The 25683-nt window shown below is 38.9% G+C and overlaps 4 protein-coding genes across 5 annotated transcripts; 1 reads left to right on the forward strand and 3 right to left on the reverse strand.

Annotated features, from left to right (window-relative positions):
* Positions 1 to 2025: 2025 nt before the first annotated feature.
* Positions 2026 to 4168, reverse strand: LOC131798493 (uncharacterized). Its single transcript, XM_059116145.2, has 2 exons — positions 4034 to 4168; positions 2026 to 3136 (listed from the first exon to the last, which is right to left on the reverse strand). The coding sequence occupies exon 2, from the start codon at positions 3129 to 3131 to the stop codon at positions 2628 to 2630; it is 504 nt and encodes a 167-aa protein (XP_058972128.1). The 5' UTR covers positions 3132 to 3136; positions 4034 to 4168; the 3' UTR covers positions 2026 to 2627.
* A 654-nt stretch (positions 4169 to 4822) lies between these two features.
* LOC131798492 (uncharacterized) lies at positions 4823 to 6081 on the forward strand. The gene is made up of 2 exons (XM_059116144.2): positions 4823 to 5031; positions 5389 to 6081. The coding sequence occupies exon 2, from the start codon at positions 5419 to 5421 to the stop codon at positions 5959 to 5961; it is 543 nt and encodes a 180-aa protein (XP_058972127.1). The 5' UTR covers positions 4823 to 5031; positions 5389 to 5418; the 3' UTR covers positions 5962 to 6081.
* Positions 6082 to 6528: 447 nt separating this feature from the next.
* On the reverse strand, positions 6529 to 13010 carry LOC131798474 (myeloid leukemia factor 2). The gene is made up of 7 exons (XM_059116124.1): positions 12871 to 13010; positions 10274 to 10505; positions 9835 to 9963; positions 8902 to 8974; positions 8406 to 8492; positions 7521 to 7619; positions 6529 to 7228 (listed from the first exon to the last, which is right to left on the reverse strand). The coding sequence occupies exons 1-7, from the start codon at positions 12915 to 12917 to the stop codon at positions 6936 to 6938; spliced, it is 960 nt and encodes a 319-aa protein (XP_058972107.1). The 5' UTR covers positions 12918 to 13010; the 3' UTR covers positions 6529 to 6935.
* A 173-nt stretch (positions 13011 to 13183) lies between these two features.
* Positions 13184 to 25620, reverse strand: LOC131798469 (msx2-interacting protein). 2 transcript variants are annotated; one of them, XM_066172624.1, is made up of 12 exons: positions 25413 to 25620; positions 24428 to 24706; positions 22150 to 22343; positions 21654 to 21884; positions 21279 to 21390; positions 20844 to 20926; positions 20305 to 20474; positions 19824 to 19949; positions 18765 to 18989; positions 16119 to 18167; positions 15407 to 15565; positions 13184 to 14992 (listed from the first exon to the last, which is right to left on the reverse strand). In XM_066172624.1, the coding sequence occupies exons 1-12, from the start codon at positions 25493 to 25495 to the stop codon at positions 14864 to 14866; spliced, it is 3840 nt and encodes a 1279-aa protein (XP_066028721.1). In that variant the 5' UTR covers positions 25496 to 25620; the 3' UTR covers positions 13184 to 14863. The 2 variants fall into 2 exon arrangements, with proteins under 2 accessions (XP_066028721.1, XP_058972100.2); XM_059116117.2 differs by having other exon boundaries at positions 22150 to 22346.
* Between the last annotated feature and the right edge of the window lie 63 nt (positions 25621 to 25683).

Genomic DNA, 25683 nt, shown 5'->3' on the forward strand with positions numbered 1-25683 from the left:
TGTCTTAATGTTGGCACAAATCTCCTTGGTGCTTCTCATGTGAGGCACGCCTTGACTAAATCGCACCACTTTTTTAAAGTCCTCGTCCCATTTCAGGATAACATCCAGGATGAAGTGTAGATCTTCTAGTTGCTGTTGCATCGTGTCATACTGTTTATCCAGCTCTCTCATTTGAGCTTTGAACAGCTTTGTGCTCTTGTTGATGGAAGTAATTGATAACTTTTCGGTGCGTGTCGTGAGTTCTTGGATTCCATCGCTTGCGACGTTAGTCATGTCTCTAAATGTACAGAAATAAAGTAACCATTTGGTTTTTTTCTGCAAACGACGTTCTTGGTGCCCATGTATTTACACAGTGACAGGGGTTTCGATAGAAAAGCCGTTTAGGGGCGTTCTATCGCCGCCTATAAAACCTCTCACCGCCGTATGTTTGATCTACGAGCAGGTTAGCGTGTTTTGGTTTCGCTCTACCGACCCTTCTTCGGGCAAAACCGGCAATTAAACCATTGGCACGGCGCCGCGGCAGCCGCTTATAGAAAATATTTTTGAAAATCCTGGACAGCAATTTTAAAAAAATTGGTTAACGGTAGGAATCTTCATTCTATTTAAATCTATTTTCATGGAAAGGGAAACACCTTAAAAGAAATAAAAAAATAACGATATGTTTTGAAAGAAATTATTTGCTTATATTTGAGGAAGTCTGGAGATAAAAATTTGCATAGAAGAAAAGTTATTATTTTTTTTTGCGCTTGTGAATGAATTAAAACAAATATAATCCTTGTGAAACGGCGAAATGTGCACACGATAGGTAATAAAACATGCTTTCAGGGAAGGATCATGTCAAAAGACCATTAAAAAACCTTCCTTGAAGAACCAAACGCATATGAAATATGCTCTCGAGTGGTATCGAAAGAGGGTAAGATTTATACGACCTTAACCCTATGTAAAAATGTGTTATTCTAATCATCTGTCAATGTACGCTTAATCGAAGCGCGTGCATTATTTCATGAAAATCTTCTAAAAACATTACATCTGCTGGCTTACCTCGCCTGTGAAGGAAAAGCAAAGCTTTCTTGATCCTCGAAAAAGGGAGTAGAGCAAAATGTTAAAATCTTTCAGGAAATCGCATACAAAAATTATTGATTTATCCCCAAGCAACTGACCCACCCAAGAAGTACAAGCTTATAAGCATGACCACGTGTTATACAATCCCAGTGATTCTATTGGTTGAAAATTGCGTAATCTTTGACATGATTGGACGAAGGGTGAACAGGTGTGTTTAGATCCGTCTTCAGAATATCAGAATATTTTCTTTCTGTGATTCGATAATCAGACATTGTTTTAAGTGAACAGGTAAAGAAAATATATGGTTGAAAATGCATTTCAATCTACGGACTCAACGAAATCAAGTTTATCTTTGAATTTCACATTGGTTTTTTTTCTATAAGAAAGCTCTCAATAATGAGCCCAAACCATTCCCTAATACGACAGCAACTTCCAAATTTCAGATACGTTTTAAAGTATAGCGTTAAAAGGTTTCAAAACGCAGCACCAAACAGTTTCTCTCGACTGTGGCAAATTTTTATTTGCATTCAAAATTACTGGTATATGCAAGTGTAACCACTTTTTATTGAAATTAGGCTACTTTAGGTAAATTTTTCAGAAATTCCCCTTTGTACGATTAAAAAAAATCACCAATCATACTATGATTTTCCCTTTACCCTGATAATTATGAAAAAGTAAAGGCACTCTTGAATAAACGACCAAAATCTGAAATAAATACTTCAATATTAGCAGATAATCTCTGAAAAGGTAGACCTTCAGTTTCTTTATCTTCCGTTATTTTGTCATCAACAAATTTTCAGCTATAAGTTCCTCTTTTCTATCATTTCCTCAAGGTTTTTAACCTAGATGTATTTCGAGATACTTTGTTAGTTTTAAACTTACAAAGTTTAACTTAGGAGTAAAGCAACAATACAATTTAAAAGCCAAATTGTTTGAGGGAATAAAAGATAAATGATGTTTGGTAACAAACACAGCATGCATAAAACTTTTAATCATGTGCAGAATAAAAATCTTCCATTTTTTAAGCCAATTCATGTCATTTTCTGAGTAGCTCTCAGTTCAATACTCGTTGCATGTAGAAAACTTTAAAACAGAGATATTTATCCCCTTCAGTAAAATTGTTTTCTACTCTATAATTCTCGTTAAGAGAAGATGCGTTCTTCATTCGTCTGCAGTAAATAAAAATATGAACGAACAAAAGGCGACTGAGACACCATTTACTCAGAAGACAGTTTCAGAATCTGATATTTTTATTCATTCAAGATGTACGACATCCAGGCATGAAGTGTAGCACATTCTTTCCGTGCATTCAAAGATTTCTTTCTTTTATTTTAATAAATCGGTAACAGCTTCTTTGTATTTACCTGGCGTTCAATGGTCTTATACCTTGACAACACATGTACAAGTACATCCTGCATAAAGCTGTTTTCAAAACAAATTCTAAGACCAAAACATTTGCATACAAAAATAAAGTCTGATGAAACTGCAATTGAAGCTTCTAAATTAAATTGATTTTTCTTTCCTCAGTAAACGTCAAACATTCTTGTCGTAATTTTTTTTCATATTCATTGTTCAAAATAAATTTCTAACATAGTGTCAGTGATGCCTGTAAGACGTCCAAGAATTTGCCGAATTTCTTCAATAAATGACGCTTTGTAGGCCGCATCATCCCTAATGATCTTCGAAACTTGCTTTTTCAACAGCTCTAAAGCTTCATAAACCTGCTGAAAACATGGCACATCTGCCGTGATCAAATTCTGCATTCTGAAATAAAAATCTCCATGAATATCATTCAACAGGTTTTCAATCGACGCGCAAATTTCTTTGACATTTCTCACGAAGGGAACGCCTTGAGTATTTCTTTCAATGGTGTCGAAGCTCTCAGCCCAGCCTTTAATATTTTCGTTTATGTATTCAAGATCTTTTCGTTGTTGAAGTAAGGTCTTCTGAAGTTTTTCCAAGTCGGAAATTTCCTTCTGAAGATCTTTCTTGTGATTTATCACCCGTTTCAACGAAACACTCTTTCCGCTGGTCGAAGTGGCTCCATTGACATAAATTGGTGTCTCCATTTTACCTGCGCAAATAACGAAAGTTCAAACAAATATTAAACTTGGTCAAATTCAAAACAGAAAAATAATCAAATTAAAAATAAAGTTTACACCACCTATCGTTGATTCCGCGAAAAGTTTCCCAATGCCTTTTTGAAATAAAAGGTGCTCAAAGTGATTACAAGCATACTTGATACGAAAAAAACACAATTTTTATGTATGTACTTGCATCTGTATAATTTTCCTCCTAGGTAAAAATGCAGAGAAATGATAAGCTAAATTAACTTGTAAACTAAAGCGCTTTTTACACCTTCCCGTGAAAATCCATGAGTTAGTTTAGTTAGATTTCATTTTTGAATGTTTAAATACCAAACTACTGCAATTCCACCAAATATTTCCTTCCTAACCCTCTGAAATCACTAACAGAGGAGGAAATCTCTGACAGAGCCTGATTTTACAACTCCGATACTACACGTAATAAAAATATGAAAACTACAATTTTCCAGAATGATAGCTGGCATTTTAAAATTTTTCGTTTACGAACCAACATAAGCACTATTTGCATATTCTGACAATGAAGGACAGATTAGTAATAAAGTCAAGGAAAATCATTTTGACACTCGATAGACATAGATTCGAATTTTACCGAAGAATATTCAGTCATCGGTAAAAACTATCCTTTGAATGTTTAACCAAGAATTGAAAAATAAACCATTAATACTATTGACTTAATTTTTGCTATGGTATTTTTTAACATTTTTCTTCACGATGCGGGAGACATGGCTTGATCAGTAAAGTAACACCGGTATCGAAAAACCACGAACCTGCCTTTAAAATCAAACATACGTACAAACCACTTCAACTAAAATCTGTCGTTAGAGTCAAGAAAAGATTTCCTGACAGCAATTTACTGAAACGCTTACCGCTTAGATATCGAAAGTTTGCTTTCTCCCAGGGACCGACCCACAAAAACAAAGCGATTTCACCGTTTCTTGTTGTGTTGGATTTAGTTTGGGCGCTGTCAGACGCTGATAAACCCCTGAGGCGACAGAATACTAAAATAGTAAATGGCTAAGGCAAATGCTTTGAAATTGTTACGCCCAAATTATCATTAAGCGAAGGCGCGGGGAATTTTGATTGGTTGTCGTAAGCAGCTGCATGAAGTAAATGCCTTATTTCACTCTTTTTATTGCACGCGTGGACTTTTGTCTAGAATCACTGATCAATATTTTCCTTTCATGTTGACGATTTTATCTCAACTTTTCCTCAAGCAGGCGAGCATAATTTTAGAATGCATTCATGTTCAACGTCGAAATGTTTCAATCATAAATTCGGATTACTTTCACTGTTTGATATAGCTTCCTCAGAGAGGTCATTAAATCCTCTATGAAATATTAATTTCCCGTCAAACGAAATAGATTCAGACGAAACCCAAATACATTTTCTTTACCACAATGTTCAAAAAATCCTTTATCGATGCCAAATGAACATGAAACTGAAGTTTCATTCAATATATACACCCTTCTGTTTTTAAAACAGCTCAGATCATATTTTTATATTCAGAAACATCCTTACAGCTATTATACTACATAAGCCCTTCAAAGCTTTCAAATCCTTTGCATTATTGGAGTGTTGTATTTGAAAGACTTTCTCCAGCTGCTTATAGTTTGTCTCCGCATAATCTTCTCTGTCATTGGTTGCTTGGACGGAAACTAATTTAAGACAACATTTTGGGAGTGGAGCTTGCGACTGAAGTGTGTGGAAATGAGGACTTGATGAATGACCTGTGATCTTTATAGAACCATTTCAGTTCAGTGCTGTTAAATTTCTATTTTCAGACTCCATCAGAAAAAAGTATCCGGCTCAAAGTCCAAATTTCGAAGGCAGCCGTAGGACTGAATCTCAGAGGTACAAGACGAAGGTAATTGATGTAATGTCAGTTTTATTACATGAGCGAATGGTTTGTGGAGAATAAATATTTCTACATGATCTTAAACCGTATTCATGTCCTATGTTTATGACGAAAGGAAAAGTGATGAGCGGAAATCGCGAGAAGTTATATTTCAAGTTCAGTACAAAACTGAAAACCGAAAGGAAAAATTTTGAGCGAAAATCGTGAGGAATTATCTTCTCAAGTTCAATACAAAACTGCAAACCATCAACCTTGATGTTGTTTTGTCGAGAATAGAGCCGATTTTTAATTTTTTTTTAGTGTTGTTAATATTTTCGTACGATAAGACATGTGAAGGTGATAATCCATGTGGTCTACTCCCTTTAGACGGTTAAAGGTCTTTAAAATCGACTGAAAATGAGTGGTACAGTGGCTGTAGAATTATCAGGCAGTTCTTTGCACACAAGACAATTACGTACAACCGGGGATGGCCTGGAGACTAGCTACGCCCTGTCAATGAAAATGATCTGCACCAACAAACAGCATCTGCAGAAGACCGTGACAAGATTGGAAAAGATGCAGAGTCCCATGAAAAAACAACGTGATGATCTTCTGTTCTTGATATCAACAATGGAAGAATGGATCAGAATCTTACATGAATCGGAAAGGGGACATAACGGGGTCCCCGTTCAGCGATCGGTGAAGGAAGGTTGCGGTGATATCACGCCCAGTTTGAACAGCAATAACAGCGAATTGAATCAAACTGTACAGCGGCTCAGCAAAGCCAGCGTGCCGCGCATTGCGCACGTGCAGAAATGCTTGAAGGATCTGAAAAAGGAAATTCGTGACGTGTTCGACAACGAGAACACTTATAATGGCAAGTTTGTCGAAGATGTGAGAGAAAAAATGGGAAATATAATTGGTACAGCCAATGCATTGTTAGCGCTGTACTACTCATAAACTAAAATGAAAGGCAAACAACAAAAAATAGAATCCGTGTTCTAATAAACGTTAACTTAGAGATATCACGTGTTCAAATAAGACAGAAAACCCTACAATAAAGAAGAGATATGCGAGGTATCATTTATTTGTATTTCTTGTTGTTGTTGTTGTTTTTGTTTGTTTGCTATGCAAACAGCGATTTACAATGGACAATGGAAACTAACCAACATAATACCATGTCTACCACCGGTCTGGTAGCAGAGTCTGTTTCCCTCACAGGTTCCGCTTTGGCGCAGTTCTGCCGGTCTACAGCAGGTTATGCAAAATATACAGCGGCCTCGTCTCAAGAATTGTTAGCTATGATCCTATGATGGGGAGAAATTCTGGATCAAGCCACTGCGTACCTACCCCTCCCCTAATCCAACAACAGTCAGCTGATAAAAAGTTTAGGTGCTAGGATAGGGAGGGGTAGGTGGGCAGTTGCTCAGAAGCTGACATCGATCTGAAATTATTTTGCATTTTCCAGAAAAAAAAGTCATCATGTTCGTGTATGCAGAAAAAGCCAAAATATGACCGTACAACAGCTTCGCTCAAATCCAAAACTTTATTCAATAACACCACACTTAGTTTGAAAGCACAACAGCTAAAGTCTCGCTAGTCCATCACCATGTTTTCACTCCTGACTGTAAAATTCTTGCTGAAGTAAAGAGAGTTGACAAGTCCTTACAAGTTTACTTTATTTTGCTTCAGAAAAGCTCTTATAAATAACACTGAAATCTAAGAAAAACTATAACTCATCCGGTATTTCAACTTTGATCCTAATTTAAATCAAACAATTTCCGTCACATTTTAGTTTTGTAATTTACTGTTAGCTTTGTACTAGATGCTGAGATGCGGCTGAAAAAATGTTCTCCGTTTAGCCCAGATTAGAACTCTTCCAGATACACTTTCAAAACTTTCAGTACAAGACCGATACTTAACTGATCAAAACTTCAAAGCCCTCCGCGTGGTTCATGTCTGTTCACAGGACGGCTGTTCAGTCGCACATGCTTCGCATGTTCCCTCCTATCCCGGTGAGATTTCTCTTCATCAAAATCTCCTGATCCCCAGTCCTTATCTCGTCCACCTCTGTGGTCCCGGTACCTATTCTCCATCTCCCTGTGTGTCCCTGCCCCTTCACCATTAACCCTCAGCCTGTCCCTCTCTCGTAAGGCCCCTGTGTCTCTCATAAAAGGTGCAGCGGCTTCAGCATGGCGGCTGTGGTGGGAGGGCCTCGCTCTGGGTTCTAAATACATCGTCAAAGAAATTAGAACTGTTGGTGTAGAATCCCGTCACAGGTTTTAATATTTCGCTCTTCACCCACAAACATCAGTATGCCTATGCTCCATACTGTTCTCTACACATTTCCTAGGGTGCTGACGAGGAGAATTTGCTTAACAATCGAGAGCTCATCTGGCTGGTGATCATTTCCTTTATTCTCATGACCTTAATGTGTGGTCTGAGAGTGATCTTGTAAGAAGAAATTAGATGCTTATCACTCTTAGGGGTACAAGGGTTAAATTTCGTTCAATACAAACCTTCCAATCCTCTGAGTGTGGTTCTCTGTCCGTCTCTCAAAGTATGGGAGGGCAGCTTGGTTCGTTGCTTCCATTCCTGGTCAAAAGCTGCAGCATCACCTATGCCACAAACAACATTCATTAGATTATTTCATAGATATTTATTGATTTATAGACTGTTAAGAATGCTACAACAGAGTGTGGTCTTCAATACAGCCAATCCTACTGTGGGGAAAGGTGACTTATCATAGGATGCTTGCACATAAAGTTCATGACCCAAATCATGTTCATTAACTCCCTAACTCCCAAGATCTGATTGTTAATTCTCCCCTCTAGCTGCAACACATTTCCTTGTAAATTAGTTACAAGAATTTGGTGTTAGATCAAGATAACAACTTCTACCTGATTAGTTTGAGTATTCTCATTATCTATTTTCTGAATAATGTATGGATGTTACAGGGAGATGTTACATGTTAATCTCATGAAGTGAAGTGATCATGCTGAACCCTTTTACTCCCATAAGTGACCGAGACATAATTTCTCCTTAAGATATCAATACAATATCAGGTAGACAAGTGATGAGAATAAATAACAGTTAGAGGATTATTAGTTGATCCAATACCAAATTCTCAAAACAAACGTCACAAGAAATGTATGGCAGACAGTAAGGAGAATTACAAATGAGATCTTCGGAGTTAATGGGCTTAAGAGGTTAAAAACAATAAGAAACATGCAATCGCTCATTTGAGTGTTCATATGTTGATAAAATGTTGATGAAAAGGTACCAGTAGTTGCTGATGAGGTGGACAAATAAGAGAAGTGGTTGCAAACTGAGGTTTAACGCAAACAATTTGTTCCTTCACAAAAAAGGTTTTTGTGACAGAAAAACAACATGACCAAACTCACTTTCGTCCAGATTGATAAAGTTCTGCTTTCTGTCTTCATCACCTGTTCTCCTGTTCAATGATCGCTCAATGACATGAGAACGATCTCCTGTAAATAGGTAAGAGAAATGATTAACATGTAACATGTAATACTCATTTCTCAGTTTAGATTTAGGGAACAAGTACAAAACATTTTGGCCATAAAATGAGGTTCCAAAACTAACAGTATGCACTGGAATAACCAGGTTAGTAAGATATTCATTATATCTCTGGGTCCAAATAGAGGGGGGAGATTTCAATTCAAACAAACTTTTGAATTTAGTTTATGTACAGTGAAATTGACCAATCATAGCTTAGGTACTAATTGAGAGATACAAAAACACTACATTTTCCTCAGAGAAATTTTCCCATATTGTAGCTACACCTATTTCCTCCTTGCTACATCTAAATAGAGTTTGTGTTCATAAAATATAAACATGTCTACAATACTAATTGTAAAAAAGGCTTGGTGTAGTTACCCAGATGATGACCAATTGCCATGCGATGCAATCCTGATTCAGAATCTCGAAGTGTGTGCTGTGTCTCTTTTACCTGCACAAAGCAGAAAACAAAAATATTTCTCAGACAAATTGAGATGAACCATGAACTCCAGAAATATTTATAGAATGTTATTGTTTTAATGAAGAGAAACTATCAGGTGTGAGAATACAAAACCATAAACATTCATGGTAATAACTTTGAGGTTTTGAAGTTTGTTCACGTCTGAGCTTCCTAGTGATTGTTCAATACAAATTTAACCCTATAGAAAATTGAGACATTCAATTTTCAGATTTTCTGTCCTACAATGATATCTAAACAACAAATAAAACAATCAATAAAAAAGGGATTATTTTTTTGTCAGGCAACCTTTTTACTTGCTGAAGTGATAATACATTAGTCAGGAGGTCATTGGGGGGTTCTGAACACAGTGATACTGCAAAAAAATTTGGCAACTATCACAATATTACAAAGTGCTGAAACACCTATTCTGTGTGTTATGTTAAAAGCAAATAACATGGAAATGAGAATGAAGAATTTGTTACTGAAAGTTAGTTGTAATAGTCAATCTCAGCCTGTTCAAAAACAAAAGGAAACTGTGGAAGGCTCAAAAAAGGGTGAAGGATAAGGAGGAAAATTTTTAATATAGTCCAAAAGGCTGAAAAACTGCATCCCACAGGTTTGGAGAATACCACAATACTGCAAAACTGCAATTGAGATTGAACTTACCAAAATACTGCAAGAAAAATTGTCCAATACTGCAAACACCAACGCCCCCCACACAAATTATCTTCACAATGTCAGAGAGACAAGCGTAGCCAAAACAAAAAAAGGTTTAGGTAGAAACATTAGTTACAAGAATTAGCTTCAATTTCAAGGGCTTCACTTCTATTACATGACACAACTCTACCTACCCCTCCAGGAGCTCTCTTAGTGGACTTGGTTGCTTGGAAGACTTTAGGTTCCCCTAGTCCATCATTAGAATATGACATAACACTTGAGGATGAGTAGCTGTATGTGTTTGGGTTATTAGCCATTTGTTCCTAACAAAATCACACAAACACCAAAAAGACATTTGTAAAAAAATTGGCAATATGTAGACTACCATCAAGAAATGACAATTAAATTTTTTCTGACCCATCTCAGAGAATAGGTTCAGCTTCTTTTTCTGCGCTATTTGTGGCAAAGAATGACAGTGACAAATATTTTAAATTGGGAGATCTGTATACTTTGAAAAAATTTTGAAGAACAAATTGTCAAGACAGAAGAAAAAGCATAACAAAAATCTTTAGGAAAAGAAAGTTCACAGGTAAGACAAGTAAAAATTGTAGCTGATTTGATAACTTCACTTACAAAATTCCTCTGCATGTTAGCCATCATGGTGTTCATGCTTCCAAACATGTCACCAAACATGCCGCCGAACATATCTCTTGGGACCACCTGCTGATTTCTTAGACTTGACCTGTGATGTTGCCCTCCAACACCAGGGGCAGGAAGAGCAGAAGGGAGGCCAGAGCGTTGATGAAACCTCAAAAATGGGTCATTGAATCCACCCATTAGAGTTGACATTCTCTGGTGGTGTTCCCTAAAAGAAATGGTACAGTTTATGTACATGATGCAAAGCCTTCACCATTTGCAATGTAAGGTTGTTCGTCAATTTTTTCATGTTAATAAAGGTCTATTGTGTTTATATAATAAATAAAATAATATGTGGTTGTTTGAAGATATGGAATTTCTCATCTTGTATTTGACTTGATATTTCACTTTTTCACTGTGCCCACTCATTGGATTTTGAGTTGAACACTGCAAAAGAAATTCTGTATCTACCCCTGCCCTGGTATCATTCCCTACAATCTTGCATAGGCCAAAAACTGATAATAAGTCATCCCACCCCTGATCCAAACCCACAATAAAAACTGTTGCTTACAAATCTTCTCTAACACCACAACTGTTCATAACAACAACAACAACAAAAGCTTTCTATAGCTCTCTCAACATGGCTCAGTAGAGCTTTTCCAAACAAATTCTCTTTGCCTACTGACAACAACCACTACTTCTTGATGACCGAATTTTCCCATACATTTATTGAGTGTTCTTAAACAGTTCAGACCCTTTAACTCTCAAGAATTGATTGTCAATTCTCCCCTCTAGCTGCTACACATTTCCTTGTGAATTAGTGAAAAGAATTTGGTGTTGGATCAAAATGACAAATTCTACCTGATAACTTTGATTATTCTCATTACCTGTTTTCTAGATATCATATGGGTATTATAATGAGAAAATACATGTTAATCTCTTCTGGGAGTTCAAGGGTTAAGCATTCTAGAAACTTCTGCAACTCCTTGCTTAAATCACTTTCAATAAAAGAAGGAAATCAGCTTCACCCTTAAACCCTATCAGTGACTAATTCAAGACTTCTCCCAACAATACCACCAAATTACTCAATAAGCAGGTGATAAGAATATCACACTCGTTACCAAGAGAGCATTATCTTGATGTACCAAGAAATTCTCTGAAATCTTTCCCACTGAATGCAAAGGAGCTAAAGGGAGAACTACATGAACTAAATATTGGGACCAATGAAACTGTATGCAAACGAAAATCTTCTCTACGACAGATTTGTGCAGGAGTACCACTGACAAGCTTTTCAATTGTTCCAGCATTTTTGACCTGGGTTATTAAACTTTTATAAGCCATCAAAGGTATTTAAAGTGATTTCTAAGAAATAAAAGTTGTTGAACTATTTTTTGGAAACTACTCCAATCCCTGTTTTGAGAACAACAATAAATAAACCAGCTCACCGTTTTTCCTTAAGAAATATGATGAGCCAAACTTACCCAATTTTTGCCGGTACTGGTACTAATTATGCATGTCATTTCATTGGTTCACAATACATTTTGCAATAGTTGGAACTAAGACTTTTCAATCAAAAGTAACACTTGAAAAAATACTTGATAGGTCGAAAGTCTTCAGTGTATGGAACAGTGTAATGTATACTAATATAATAAATGTAATGTATTCTATAATAATAATTGTTCTTGCTGCATCTTGTATCTTCTATTTACATCTTAAATTATATTACAGTATTAGTTTTATACGAGTCATACCCAATAAACCTGTTAAAACAAGAAAGAAATTTATGAAAAAATTCATGGAATTTTTTTTGACATCTACTAAAAATTGTATAACTTTCAAAGTAGTAATTTGCATTCTTGAAAATAGGCTTTGTGCACTTTTCCAATTTATTTTTTCAAGTTTCTAATTTAAGGGGATATTTGTGCACCAAGACAATTTACACAATAAAAAATATTGATCCCCCAGCTAATTCAAAAGCAAAACACAATCATGCCTGTTAACCTTGTCCACTGATTAAAAAAATTTCTAGGAATGCAAGCATGCTTATTTTCCTCACTTCATGATGTTATGCACAGTACAGGATGCACAGTACAATACTGAGGTATCACCTTGAGTGCGTTTCCCATAAACACTAAAAGTGATTATTGTAAGGTGTACACCAAGTATTTCAGTTTCACTTGTACAGCCATGCGAAAAGCGAATCTGACAAAAGAATATTTTACTGAAGACTCGACTACATGTTAAAAATTAAACATTTTTATTCCGAAAATATACAATATATTTAGAGTAACCCAGAATCAAGTCGTTTTGTTTCCGAGTAAACCAAGGATTAGGCCAAAACGAGTCCATTACATCGATTTTTTTCTTTTGTTTTTTTTCATCCTGATAATGGCCTTACATCGTAAGCCCCCTTTAGCTATAACAATCTGCGTTAAGATAACTTGATTGTGTTGATAAAAAAGTTATACGCGCAAATTTACCCACCGCTCTACGTAAACAAACACGAGTCATCTAAATGGGCAAAGATTCTTATTTCTCGCGCACGACGAAAGGATTACGACTGTGATGCCTTAACTAGTCTATGCTGTACTTACCTGAAGAACGGATCGTCCTCAAAATCAGCAAAAGCACCCCGAAACATGGCCACGAAGGGATATTCGCTTACGCAGAAGCGGCTCAAATCCCAGTTACACCTCGGTCTGATGAACGCTACGCTTGACAAATTTTATCAAATCACTCGTTTCCGCGCATGTGCTCACGCATCCAGAAGTTGGCGCGGTTACACAGTCTTTTGTTTCCAGTTCCTCGCAAATCAACCCAAATACGAAACTGAATACTGGCGTGCATTGAAAACTCGAACCGCGTCAGTTATCGAATCAAAAGAGGACAGACCAGTGTTTGGTGATCTTGTTTTATTCCTTATTTCAATAATTTAAAATATACCTTCAAGATCGACTAGCTCAGTTCTATTTAAAACGACATAGTTACTAGGAACTGAGCCCTGCTTTACACATCTACACTTAAAATTAGTTCATTTAAAATTGCCACTCATCAATCCAGAAAAATTTGAACAAGCTTTGCACTTGCTCATATACAGAGAAAATAATCCTTTGTGGCAACATTAAAATTTTTAAAGCTTGCCAATCCGGTTTCACGAGTTCTCGATTTGTGTACTTCAAAATAATATTTTTTGGGGGAAGGCTGCTGTGCAGGATTCAATCTTTTTCTGAAGGGTTGTGTTAGTAATGTATGGTAGTCAACCCTTTAACCCCATAGAGTAACCAGCATTTAGTTCTTCTTATATTATCACCTCTGAATCAAACATTAAGGCTACAAGAATTAAGGAAATGATCAGAAACGAAAGAAGCTTTTGATTTTCAACCAAATTCTCCTTTTCAACTTCTAAAGAAATGTATAGAGAGCAGTATGGAGAATACGCATACTGATCTTAGGGTGTAAAAGGTTAACCACTGAACACTTTATAAATAACCGATTCATAAGACAAAACTCCTAAGAGAAAAATTAAAAAATGTAAAAAAACAAAAAAACGAACAAAAACAATCAAAGAACAACGACAAAAAAACACCACACACTGAGATAAACATCCATAAAGACAAATATACATATAAAACACAGAGGAAAACAAAAGAGGACACATTGTTATTCATGCTGCAATACTATTCTACTCTCCAGTCAAGTATGGGAGGATAGAAATCTAACACAAACAGGAATCTAGCTACAAGAAACATATCGCTATAACTTCCACCTAACTCTCGCAAGGTATACTTTTATAAACAATTACACTCTTCAAGGAAGACACCGTCGCTAGGGGGTTTCAATGACAGCCGGTTACCGGCGGTCTGCCGCTGACCATAAGACCCCCTGTTGCCGCCTATTTCACCAGCGGGAAGGCTGTCATGACAAGGTTTTGCCTTACACCCTCTTCGACAGGCACAGCCGATTATCACACCACCGGCAACCGCTTATTGACAACGTTGTGGAAACACCTGCTTAAACCTTGTTGAATCCTGTCTTGAAAAACGAATTTACTCCAGGATACATTTGCTACGGCACTCGTATCACAAAAAGCTATTTATATAAATTAAAAAAACCTACTTAAGGCAAATTTACAAGACTAAGAAAATACTAATACTCTAAATTTCACTACAATTGTGACAGTTGCATTAACTTTTTCCTCTAATTGGAAACAATTATGCGATAGGATGAAAGATTGGACTGCAAAATTTCCCGCCTCTTTTACGGGGTGTCAACCTGAGGAGTCTTAGATATGACAGAAACGTCAATGTTTCTTCTACTGAACGCACAGCGCTGTTTGTAACTTCAGAGTCTTTGCTCTGGCCAATCAGACCAGAGATACCATGTCTCTTCGGTCAATAACTCCTTTACGGTTCCAGAAATACCCATCTACTCGGTAGTAAGAAGTAGCGAGGTTGCCGTAGTTTTAGGGATCCAATCACATCAGAGCCCCGAATGTTATGTTTTTCCCAGTGGCAGTTCTCTTCCACACAGTAGAGGGGGTATATTCCAGTTCAACGAGCTATCTCGCTCAAATGTCATCCATTATTTCTATACAGAGGCTACCACAACCATTAAGTGCCCACTGTCGGCAGCGCTGTCCAAGAGGTCTGGAGAAACTCGAGCCAAGTGCTCCTGGGCGAAATCGCACGGCGGGAAAATGTGAAGAACATAGCTAGGCTGAGGGACAAAACAATAAAAAAATAATAACAACCTAAATACTTACATGATTAACTTAGTTTTAAATAATTAACCATTCTTAATAAACCCTATCCTCGAACGTCAGGAAAACCAAAAATATAGCTGAAATATGCAAAGAAAATATTATTAGGAAAAAAGTAGCAGTGGAAAGAGGGAGAGGGCGGTAAAGTTTGCCAAATAGACTTGGGTGCTCATCATGGCGTCTTACATGAACCTCTTCCTGATGGGAATGAAAGGGCTAACCAGCCTTAACAACTCACAGCTTTTGCATCCATCATTTGGAGATAAAAAACCCAGCATCACCAGCACCAGCTAGTGATATCGATTCGTGATTGACGAGTTCTGTAAAAACTTTACCTTTCGCAGAGGAAATGTTTATATACCCTCACTCACCTGAGAGCTGCCTGGTCGTGCTACATTGATGATCCCTGCCGCTTGTTTTTGTTGCAAATAGTTGATAAAACCACTCTTCAGCGCGCGTGTTTGGGCGTGGACATCCAAAGGATCTCGGCCACAAGGCAGCGCCAACAGAAGACAGTGATCTTTGTCCGACTGTTGAGAAAATCGCCAAGACCGTGGTGAGCTTATGTGATGTAGAAAGCGCGGTTAAATCTCATAATATAAAACTACACGCCCTATGTTGTTGACCAATACTCAAACAACACTTCCAAGGTGAGATATGCCAAGAACAAGATTACAAGTGGAAAAACCGTAGGTCGGGTGTTTCTATACTTTAAAGTTTGAGTTACACTGTCATAGCCTTGAGTTGAATTCTGCCACGAGTTTGTCTTAAATGTTTTCTTAGAGGTTGTGCAAAGTTACCAAAACAAAACGTGCCTTATTTTTCGTGCTAATTACAGTGATTTAAAATGGCTACGTCGAGGCGTCTTCATCCCGACAAATTAAGCCAAAATTTTTCTAGATCGTTGTTAACAATCCGTTTGAATCTATTCCTATCTGGTCATCTATATTCATCTGCCGCTTTTTGTTTCCTCTTTTAGGTAATTCTGTCTCACTAAACTAACAAGCTGCAAGAAGTTTTTACACAAAACGAAAAATGACCCAGTTCGTGTGCAGTATACCGTTGAGTGTCACGGCCGCCTACCTGCATCCTCCTTATGACACCTTCCAACTGTGACGGTTCCAACTTCATACGCTGAGCGATTCGAATTGGAGGAGGGACACCTCCTACCCCATTGGTAGGTGCCTGTGGTAAGGATACCTCCGCCAAGCGACCGTTACCGGCCAGATAATGCATTTGCACGGCTGCAGAGTCGTTTTTCAGAGCCAGTAGCCCCTGCCAGACGACTGGATACCGCCGCAATAGGTCTAACAACGTGTCCGTGTTCGACGGCTGTGGGACAGCTGACGAAAGGTTGTAGTCAGAGTGTGGTGGGGGAGGAGGGGGTAGCCCTTGGGGAGATCCCAAATCTGGTGCCACAGGTACCCCAATAGGTAACCCGGGAGAGTGCACTGTTAATGGAGGTGTGGAAACGTTCGCTGGGGCCGCGACCGCTGGGTTCAGCGGTATACCAGGAGGGGGAATGGGACTAAGAGTAGCAGGGGAAGATCCCAAGGGCACCGACCGAGTTCCATCATAATGTACTGGCGGTGCTGTAGCTATGTCATATGATGACACCTGTGCGGGAAGCCCGTCTGGAGATGGGCCTACTCTTGTTAACATTTCGGTGGGTGGGTAGCCTTCTGAAACCTCTCGGGGCGGAGGTGGGGGTGGAGGGGGAGGTGGTGGCGATTCACCGTCCGACATCCGTCGTCGTTTTTGTCTCACACCATCCGTCTTCTCCCAGTCACGCCTTCGCTCGTCTCTGTGCGACTTCCGAGGTGAGCGGCTCCCAGATTCGCGTGGAAATTCCCTTTCTTCCCTAGACGGCCTGTCCTCCGCAGAATGCCTTCGAACAGGTTTCTTACTTTCAAATTCGGGTTGACCAAACCTCTTACTTTCAGGAACATGGCTATCCCTGATTTCAGGTGTGTGCAAGTCAGCAGCAACACTGTCTCTTGGTTTATTGACAGACACCGCCACATCAGAGGCCTCTTTACCAGCTGCATCCTCGGTGAGCGCAGTTTCTTCCTGCAGCTCTCGCTCTTCCTCTTCTTCGCCCAGCGAAGCTCGAAAACGCCTGTGTTTCCTTCTTTTCTTTACATCCCTTTTCTCCTTTTTTCTGACGCCCTTTTCAGGCGGAGGAGATGCTGGAGCAAGTTCCCTCTCGCCGTCTTTAACAAGTGTTTCTAAAGCCCTGGTACCATTACCGTCCACCCGTCGCTCGTCCCAGACATCGTCCCGCGTCCCCTCTTTACCCTTTTGTACAGCAGTCGCGGTATCACCGTCCCTACTTCCTTTCCTCGGCTCCTTCTCCTCGGGACCTCGCTTCTCCGCAGACCCCTCACCTCCACTTACAGTTTCTTTCTCTCCATCCACCGTTTCAGGAGTAGGCGAGCGAGGTTTCCTTCTCTTTTTATCCTTCCTTTTCGGTCGCTTTTCTTCCTGCTCAATGTCACGACTTGACGGCTTACTGTGCACGGCGGCCCGCTCATCATCTTCACTATACCCAGCTCTTTCTCGGTCAGGTTCGACCGGGAATTCCCGCGAACGTGTGTCTTTACGATCTCGTGGTTCTTCGTAGGAGCCCGAGCTACTTCTGTTCTCCGGCCAGCGTTCTTGGTTGTCTTGATAAAAGCGTTCATTTGCACTGTAGGTGCCATCATCCCTGTCCCTGTCTCGTGTGCCTCTCTCATGTCTCTGCCGGCCCTGTTCTTTTTCTCTCTCTCTCTGTCGACTGAAGTTATAATCCCGCAGTTCCTGATCATAGTCATCTGACTCGTCTCCACCCATCTCATACGACGAGCGGTAACGAGCATGGCCTTTCTGGTGGTAACCGCTGCCCTCAGGATAGTCATAGTTGCCGCCGCTTCTATGCCAAGGTCGGTGATTAGACATCTCGCGCCTCATCATCCCACGTCCTCCTCGACCTCTATCCCACCGATTATCATAATACCCAGGGCCGATGCCTCTGCCTCGTGTTCTGGGGGATGATGGTTCGTATCTCCGGCTACTGCTGCTGCTGTCAGACGGGGCCGAACGCTGCAAGGCGTCGTTAAAAAGTTGTCGGCTATCGCGACTAACAAATTCAACCTGGATCATCAAGACAACATAGGATAAACCTCATGAGAAATCGTTCAAATAGACATATTTTTTCGACTAAACGTTATCTCTGCAGTTGGACCACTCTAAAGCTGGTTAAGGTGAGAATTATTCTTGTTGCTTACGAAAACAACTATTCTTAAGACAGTTTACCCTGTATGGAAACCATTTTAGGGGATGAGAAAATAATCAAGTAAAAAGGCAAGAGATAACGAAACATTACAAAAACATAACTTCAAGTAATTTATACCAAGCACTACCGAACGTATTTCATAACGAGGTTGCAATTCAACACAAAGTGAGGGTGTTTCTACTTAGCACCTGGGCAAATAAGAGAAACCAATACCACTCACTAACATCTACTACATCCTAAGGGCAGTCACACAACATTGCAATAAAATAGTTTGGATCAATATCAGTATCTGGGCAACTGCCCACCTACCCCTCCCCTAACCCAACATTAACCCTAACTTGTCATCAATTGACTGTTGTTGGGTTAGGGGAGGGGAGGGGAGGGGAGGGGTAAGTGGGCAGTTGCCCAGATACTGCTATTGATCCAATAGTTTTTCTCCAAGAGGCCACTCTTACCTTCACACGCCTTCCAAACATAGATCTACCCTTCATCTCTCCTTGAGCAATGCTGGCAGACTCCACGCTGTCAAAACTCACCAGGGCCTGCTCTCGATGATAATTCACTACCACCTTGGTGACACGCCCATATCGACTGAAGTGTCTCTCGATCTGCTGCTCACTTAGATCCCCAATCATCCCCACCCAGATGGTGTTAATGGGGGACACCTTACCAAAACCAACCTGGAACAGAAATAGTTCAAGATGAATGAGAAACAAGTTTGATAGCCTCAAAGATGAGTAAAAATGTTCCATTTTTACTGGCTTAGTACAAACTACAGCCAGACTTTTGCTTCAAAATAAGTTTCTGCAATGCAAGCTTAACCTTTCAACGCCCAGAAGTGATTAACATGTAACTTCTCCCCATAAATATCCATACACCATCCAGAAAACAGGTAATGACAATACTCAAACCTACAACCAAATTCTTGTACCCAATTTTGAAATTAGTCACAAAAATTTAAAGAAGAAAATATGTAGCAGCTAGAGGGGATAATTTAAATCAGTTCTTGGGAGTAAAAAGGTTACAGATGTGCTAATAATCCATACAGTTCGGCAAACTTGGGTTGTAGAGTTTGAATAGCACATTACAAAATGATCCCCAGGATGCATGCTTAAAGTGTAACTTGAATACTCTGGAAACTGAAATATTTGCTTGTTCCATGTGTGTGATGAGGAAAATTTGCATTTTGTCTCTTACATCACTTGGTCTTTCATAACTGATTTAGCAAATGGTTTGTTTTAAGTACCAAGAGGCTTCTGAATGTCACATTGGAACATTTCTCATAAATGGTGCTGTTACAAGTTTGATGCTTTGTGGGAGGAGAATTTACTCATGATTCTCAGTGAAAAAAACAAGCTTAATATCATAACAGCTACCTTACATCCTGACATCCAACAACATGAATCATTAAATTCAGAACGTAAAAAAGTCAGCATATTTACACATAATGTTTCAGAAGCACAAAGACAATAACACAAATAAGAAGACACGACGCAATGTTTCATGACCGGTACCTTGACTCTATTCCTGCCGACAAATTCTCTGTCCATTCGTCTTCGTGCCTGTATGGCACTGCTGAGCTCAACAAATTGAATAAAGGCATAAGGATTGTTTCCAGTCTGTTTCTTGATATCAACATCCTACAACAGAGGAGGTTTCATAAGTCCTTGCTGGACCATTTTAATGTACAAAATGATTATTTTCTTCTTCGTCTCATTTTATTCTTGACTAAAAATTCTTAGGATTGCTTGAATGTTTCTATGTTATTTTTTAGTGCCTGGTTGTTCGGATGGTGGATAACACTAACCACTGCATATATCTCAAAATTTGTAACTGGGGGATAGCACAAATGCAGTATGTTTAGTTAACACTCATCCGCTGGACTGCATTATCAGCCCTTTAACAGCAAGGCTCAGGCTATTATTGTATTATCTTGCTTATGCCACCTTCGGCAGATATTCCAAAACATTCATTGAGTTAACATGGTAAACTTACCACAATTTCACCATATCTCTCAAATGCTTCCTTAAGATCAGAGTATGTTGTTGACTTTTCAATGTTCCCAACAAACAGAGTGCGAGTACAACCAGCATCAAACTCTTCATCCATCAAGGAACTGGCATGTGCGCGATGACGAGAGTGTTCACTGCTATCATAGCGCTCAGCTGGGAAAAGAAAAGTATTACAATCAAACTATTTCAATCCTCTTCTAGGCAAAACAAATGACAAAAAAGTAAACACATGTGTAGTAAGTCCAGTGAAATGTCAGATATTAGAATCAGAATCACACAACTCCATTCTTCTCCACTGAAAGATGATGTTATTCAGTGAATGCACAGGCATACTCAAAGGAAAGGTCTATAAGTGCTCCCAATGGAATCAAAACTACAACATTCAGAGATGTAGTTTGAATACTCAACCACTGAGCTAAAGGAGACCAATAGTTGGCTTGGCCATTCCTCCCATAAGCAAAATGGATGAGACAACACATTCATAATGGTTGATGCCATAAAAAGTCTGATCCTAAAACTAACTTTGCCAATACTGAAGATCCATCTCAGAACCAAGGAACGGCTTGCCACGGCAAGCTTCAAGACTTCTTTCAGCATCTTCAGGTCTAACAAAAATCAAAATGAAAAAACTGTAAGTAAACCCTACATGATTGAATGGTTGATTGAACGAGCTCTTTTTCCTTTTACTCCCCTAGGTGGCCAAGATAGAATTTCTCCTTACAATATCAATGCAATATAAAGCAGACAAATTGATAAGAATAGAGATAAATATCAGCAGGGGAACTAACATCATAAGAATTGTGTCACAGACAGTAAGGAGAATTATTAAAGAAATTTTGGGATTGAAAGGGTTAAAACTCCACAATTTGTTAGTAAGGTTGATTTCCTCAAATAAAAGCATGATGGGTTCAGAAGCTTATTTAAATAGAAGTTTTATATGGAGAGTTCATTATTCACCTTCTAAATTGTACAATAGCATATCTGCTGGTTCCTTGCCCATTTACAGAAATACGTGTCACATCCCCATGCTTTTTAAACTCGTGGTAAAGACCATCACGGACACCACTATCTACAAAACCAGAGAGGACAGATTAGCTCATTTAATTAAAACAATCCTAAAAATGTTATGATACTTAACAATTATTCACCAAACTGGAGAAGACCATAGGTGGATATTTACTGAACTGCAAAACAGGACCAATCACAGAGCATAGTTTAGATATCATAAGGTGAAGTTGATGAGATTTAATAGATAGTACACCTTGTATGATTGAACAAAAGATAACATACAATTTGCCTTCCTTGTGAAACCATAAATTACTTAATACCTACCTCCAGATCTCAATGAAATATTCCTCAAACAAAGAGCCGATGTTCTGTTTGTACTCTGAGGTACTTCTGCCGGTGGTGCTGCATTCCCATGTGCACTTCCAGCCCTGCTATCTTCCTCGCTGCTGCTACTGCCACTTGAACTGGCAGACTGACTCCCACTATGGCTGCTCTCACTTCCACTCTCACTACCGCTGGTGCGATCTGGACTGGGCTCCTGATCACGATATGCTTCTAAACAAAGAATGATGATAGATGTGGTTTTGTTAACATTGGGTCATAATTCGTTTTCTTTCTTTAATGCAAAGGCACAACTTTGATCAACTCTCACAGATCACTGTCAACTGTCCACAAACCACATCTACTAAACACAATCTACCTGACAACATTATGACTGCTTGCAAAAGGTGACATATTACATTTCACAGGATACAAGTACTATCATGCACATCAGCAGGAGCCATGCTCACTATTTCATGACATGCCTTCATGAACTCACCAGGTAACTTGTGAGTATTTCGGCGAGGTTCATGACTATAGGGTTGACGCCGATGATCTCCACTACTACGAGGTCTTGATCGGCTTGCAGTGCCTCCTCCTTTAGCGGAAACCCTAGAGGATCCAGTTTCATCTTCACTGTAATCATCTTGGTAAAAAGCTTGCGATCGACCATTGTAACGTCCATCAGGTCCACTACTGTGAAAAACAAACCTAAATTAACTTTGTTCAACTAAATAATAATAATAGTTTAGACAATAACTATTTGTGATTACAGTGTATTTTTTCATTATTTCCTCCATAATCTTTCACCCACCCCTCTTTTCAAGTGTTAGAAGTAAAGCTTCACATTTTAAGCTTACATAGTCAGCTTAAAGAATTACTCATTCCCAGAGGTGCCTAAAACAACACTGTTCTCTAAAAGTAATAATCAGGTCAACCAGGTGTATATTTGAATGAGTAAAATACTAACCTGATTGAATACAACCCTAACTGGGCTTCATACCCAAGAACACCACACTTCACAAGAACTCTTCAATGTAAATAATTTTTTTATTTAAGGTCATCCCCACTGAGATCCGCTGGTCACAAAGAGATAACACTTACAACACATGAAGACCATAAAACTTTTAAGCCACAAAACACTCCCTACACTCCATACAATGATCGAGGCAATTTGAGATATTCAAAGGCTAGCATGGTTCTGTACAAAGATTTATTTCAATAGACTTTCACAAGTTAACTTGGTCTGATCCAAATAGGACATAGAAGATGGCGAAAATGCTCAAAGACAACATTGATGTCAGACTGAGACAAGATCAAATAGGAGAGGCAGCAAGTCAGGTTTGCTAAGGATGAAATCCTGTTGTTTCACAGCCAAATACACTTGAAGGATTCAATGCCACTTTTCATGGAAAAACTTCACCACAGCTTTAATGTATGAGGAACTTTATTGTGTTGATAACCTCACATCCACGGAGGCTGTTTATCCAAGTTGCTTGAAAAAAATCCCATATTCCACAATCTCTTCCTTTATCCATACACATTTAGAGCCTCTCTAAAAACATCTGTAATCCAGAAAGAAGTTTGCATAAACCATGTTCTAAATCCTGAACTTCCCTCAATGTTTTCCACGTCATACTTTCTAGACCAAATGACAAAACATCTTTTGTGGAATTGCTAACAATCTTGGTTGAGGAGATTTTGGTAAAAACTCTAAGCAATTGTTGGAACTTAACAGTAACACTGATGAGTCATTCCTTATTGAACAAACAGGGTCAGTAATTTGGGAAATTTAAACATTTACAGACAAAGGTTACTTCACTAAGAGATGACCAGCTGAAACTGTGTTAAGACAGGATATGACCATCAGTATAGAGCTGTGATTGAAACAGACATTCACGAAAAACAGCATGATCAGTTACTGGTGGCACCATCTGTAACAGACAAAAGAAAAGCCAGCAATCCAAACCTACAACTTGTGATCTATTAGATGCCTGGACAATTGGAATTGATAATCATGCTTCATCTGTGGAATGGAACTTGACACCACACAAGATGAAAGCCACACAAATCAATGGCCAAACTTGGAAAAATTCATCCACAAACTTGAAATTAAAGCTGTAAGTTTGATGTAGTCTTGATCCACATAACTGACAGTTTTCTTCTCTTCCACAGAGATGCACTACTTTACCATACAATCTTGAAATGTTTCACTTGTTCCTTGTCCAACTAATTCAGGGAGTGTTATTGTAAATGTTGTACGTGTAAAAATCTCTCCTCTAATGTTGTTAATCCAATAACATCAGGTAATCATAGATTAGAAATCACTTGTTGCGTTTCACATCCTTAAACCTTTCCAAGTTGACATCTCCACAAGGTGACATTTCTTTCAAGCTGTTGTCCTTGCAAACACACTTTCTTTTCCAAAAATTCCACATCATTTTATCTGAGTTGCAGTGACATCCTTGTTTTCCAGAAGTAAAATGCCAAGAGGGATGAGGCTACCAGATCTTGATCAATAATTATTTGAATTCTGTACACCACAATTCACCAGCATGTAGCCAAGTAAAGGAGTTAAAGCACTGTGAATGTGTTTCAATACAAATGTTTTGCTATCTTTGAGAAACCACACCATACCATAAACCATACAATGCATCTTGTCCCAAATACTTACAGTATTTTCCTCTAACACGCCAACGTTTTAACTATCCACACGAGGCCGCCATCACTAAAAAGCCCTTACACATATGAAATATCTCATGAACCTTTTCACTTACCCCTCCGGTCTTCTCTCAAATCGCCGTCTTTGTGCGGGCGATCCCGGGGCTGTGTTACCCGTAGGTCTCGAGGGAGGGTCCGTATGCCCGTGCAGCCGGGAGATATTACCCGCATTGCCCGGCTCGTTGTAATCAGTTCGCATTTCGCGGTCACCGATTCGATTCACAGATTCGTGCGCTTTGGTAGCGCTTCGAATATCCACGAAATCTACAAAAGCTGCTCTTCCTCCTTCTGCGCTACGTTTTGGCAAGATTTTGACGCTTTCTACCCGGCCATATCTACGAGATAAAAAGAAGCGAAGAGATAGTTTAAGCAGCACAAAAAGAAAGCGAAACTAGCGTTTGGTGACGTGGAACACGAAACTTCCGGGAAGCCAACGGGGCGGGTGTTAAAAGAAATTGAAAATCACTTTCCTAACTTCTCTTAAACTTTTCACAGGCGTATATCCACGTTTATTCTTTCAGAGACTCAATCCTGACGTCTAACTGCAATCCTATTTATTTACTTTGCAATACAACGCGAAAAACTCCCAAAATGACGGGATCAAAACAAGTAATTTTAACTTGTAAGCTACTACCGTTCCGACAACACCAGAACTTTCTATTATCATGTAGGGCATGTCAAACGCGAAGACGGAATTTCAAGCAATAATTAAAAGAAGCATTGTTTCATGTCTTGATCAATCTCAAAATAAAGTGGAGAAGATTAAAAGGCAATTTAAAGATCAACCGAGCTAAAACGTAGATAATCTTCTGGCGTTACTACAAGCCTTTAACATCACCTAAAACATAGAATATATTTTCCAAGTAACAGCTGGGCAAAAGAGAATAAAACCAAGCTTGTCGATTCAAGATACGGCAAAATAACCCTCAAACGAAAAAATTGAGTGGACGAGCGGCATCAACACGACCAAGGTGCGAATTTTAGAACAAATAGGAGTAAGATGAACTCAAGCGCGCCAAAAGTCGACGATAAGAGTCTTACCGAGTGAAGTGCTTGACTATTTCTTCTTCTCTGATGTTTTCCGGAAGGTTTCCGACCCACAAATGGCGGGTTTCACGCACCATCCTGTTGAATAATATCTTCTACTACTTTGCAAAGGCTATTCGATCATTATTACGCAAAAAAACAGTCATACAAAAACACATTTTCGTTAAACTTTCGAATCCTCAGGTAAAACAGATTGGTAGCGTTTTTTATTTGCAAAGGCTTCTGGGAGAGGCTGCAGTGGTGTTATATAAAAACACCTCTGATT

This window comes from Pocillopora verrucosa, chromosome 9, assembly GCF_036669915.1.
Source record: "Pocillopora verrucosa isolate sample1 chromosome 9, ASM3666991v2, whole genome shotgun sequence".
In the NCBI taxonomy this organism is placed as follows: domain Eukaryota; kingdom Metazoa; phylum Cnidaria; class Anthozoa; order Scleractinia; family Pocilloporidae; genus Pocillopora; species Pocillopora verrucosa.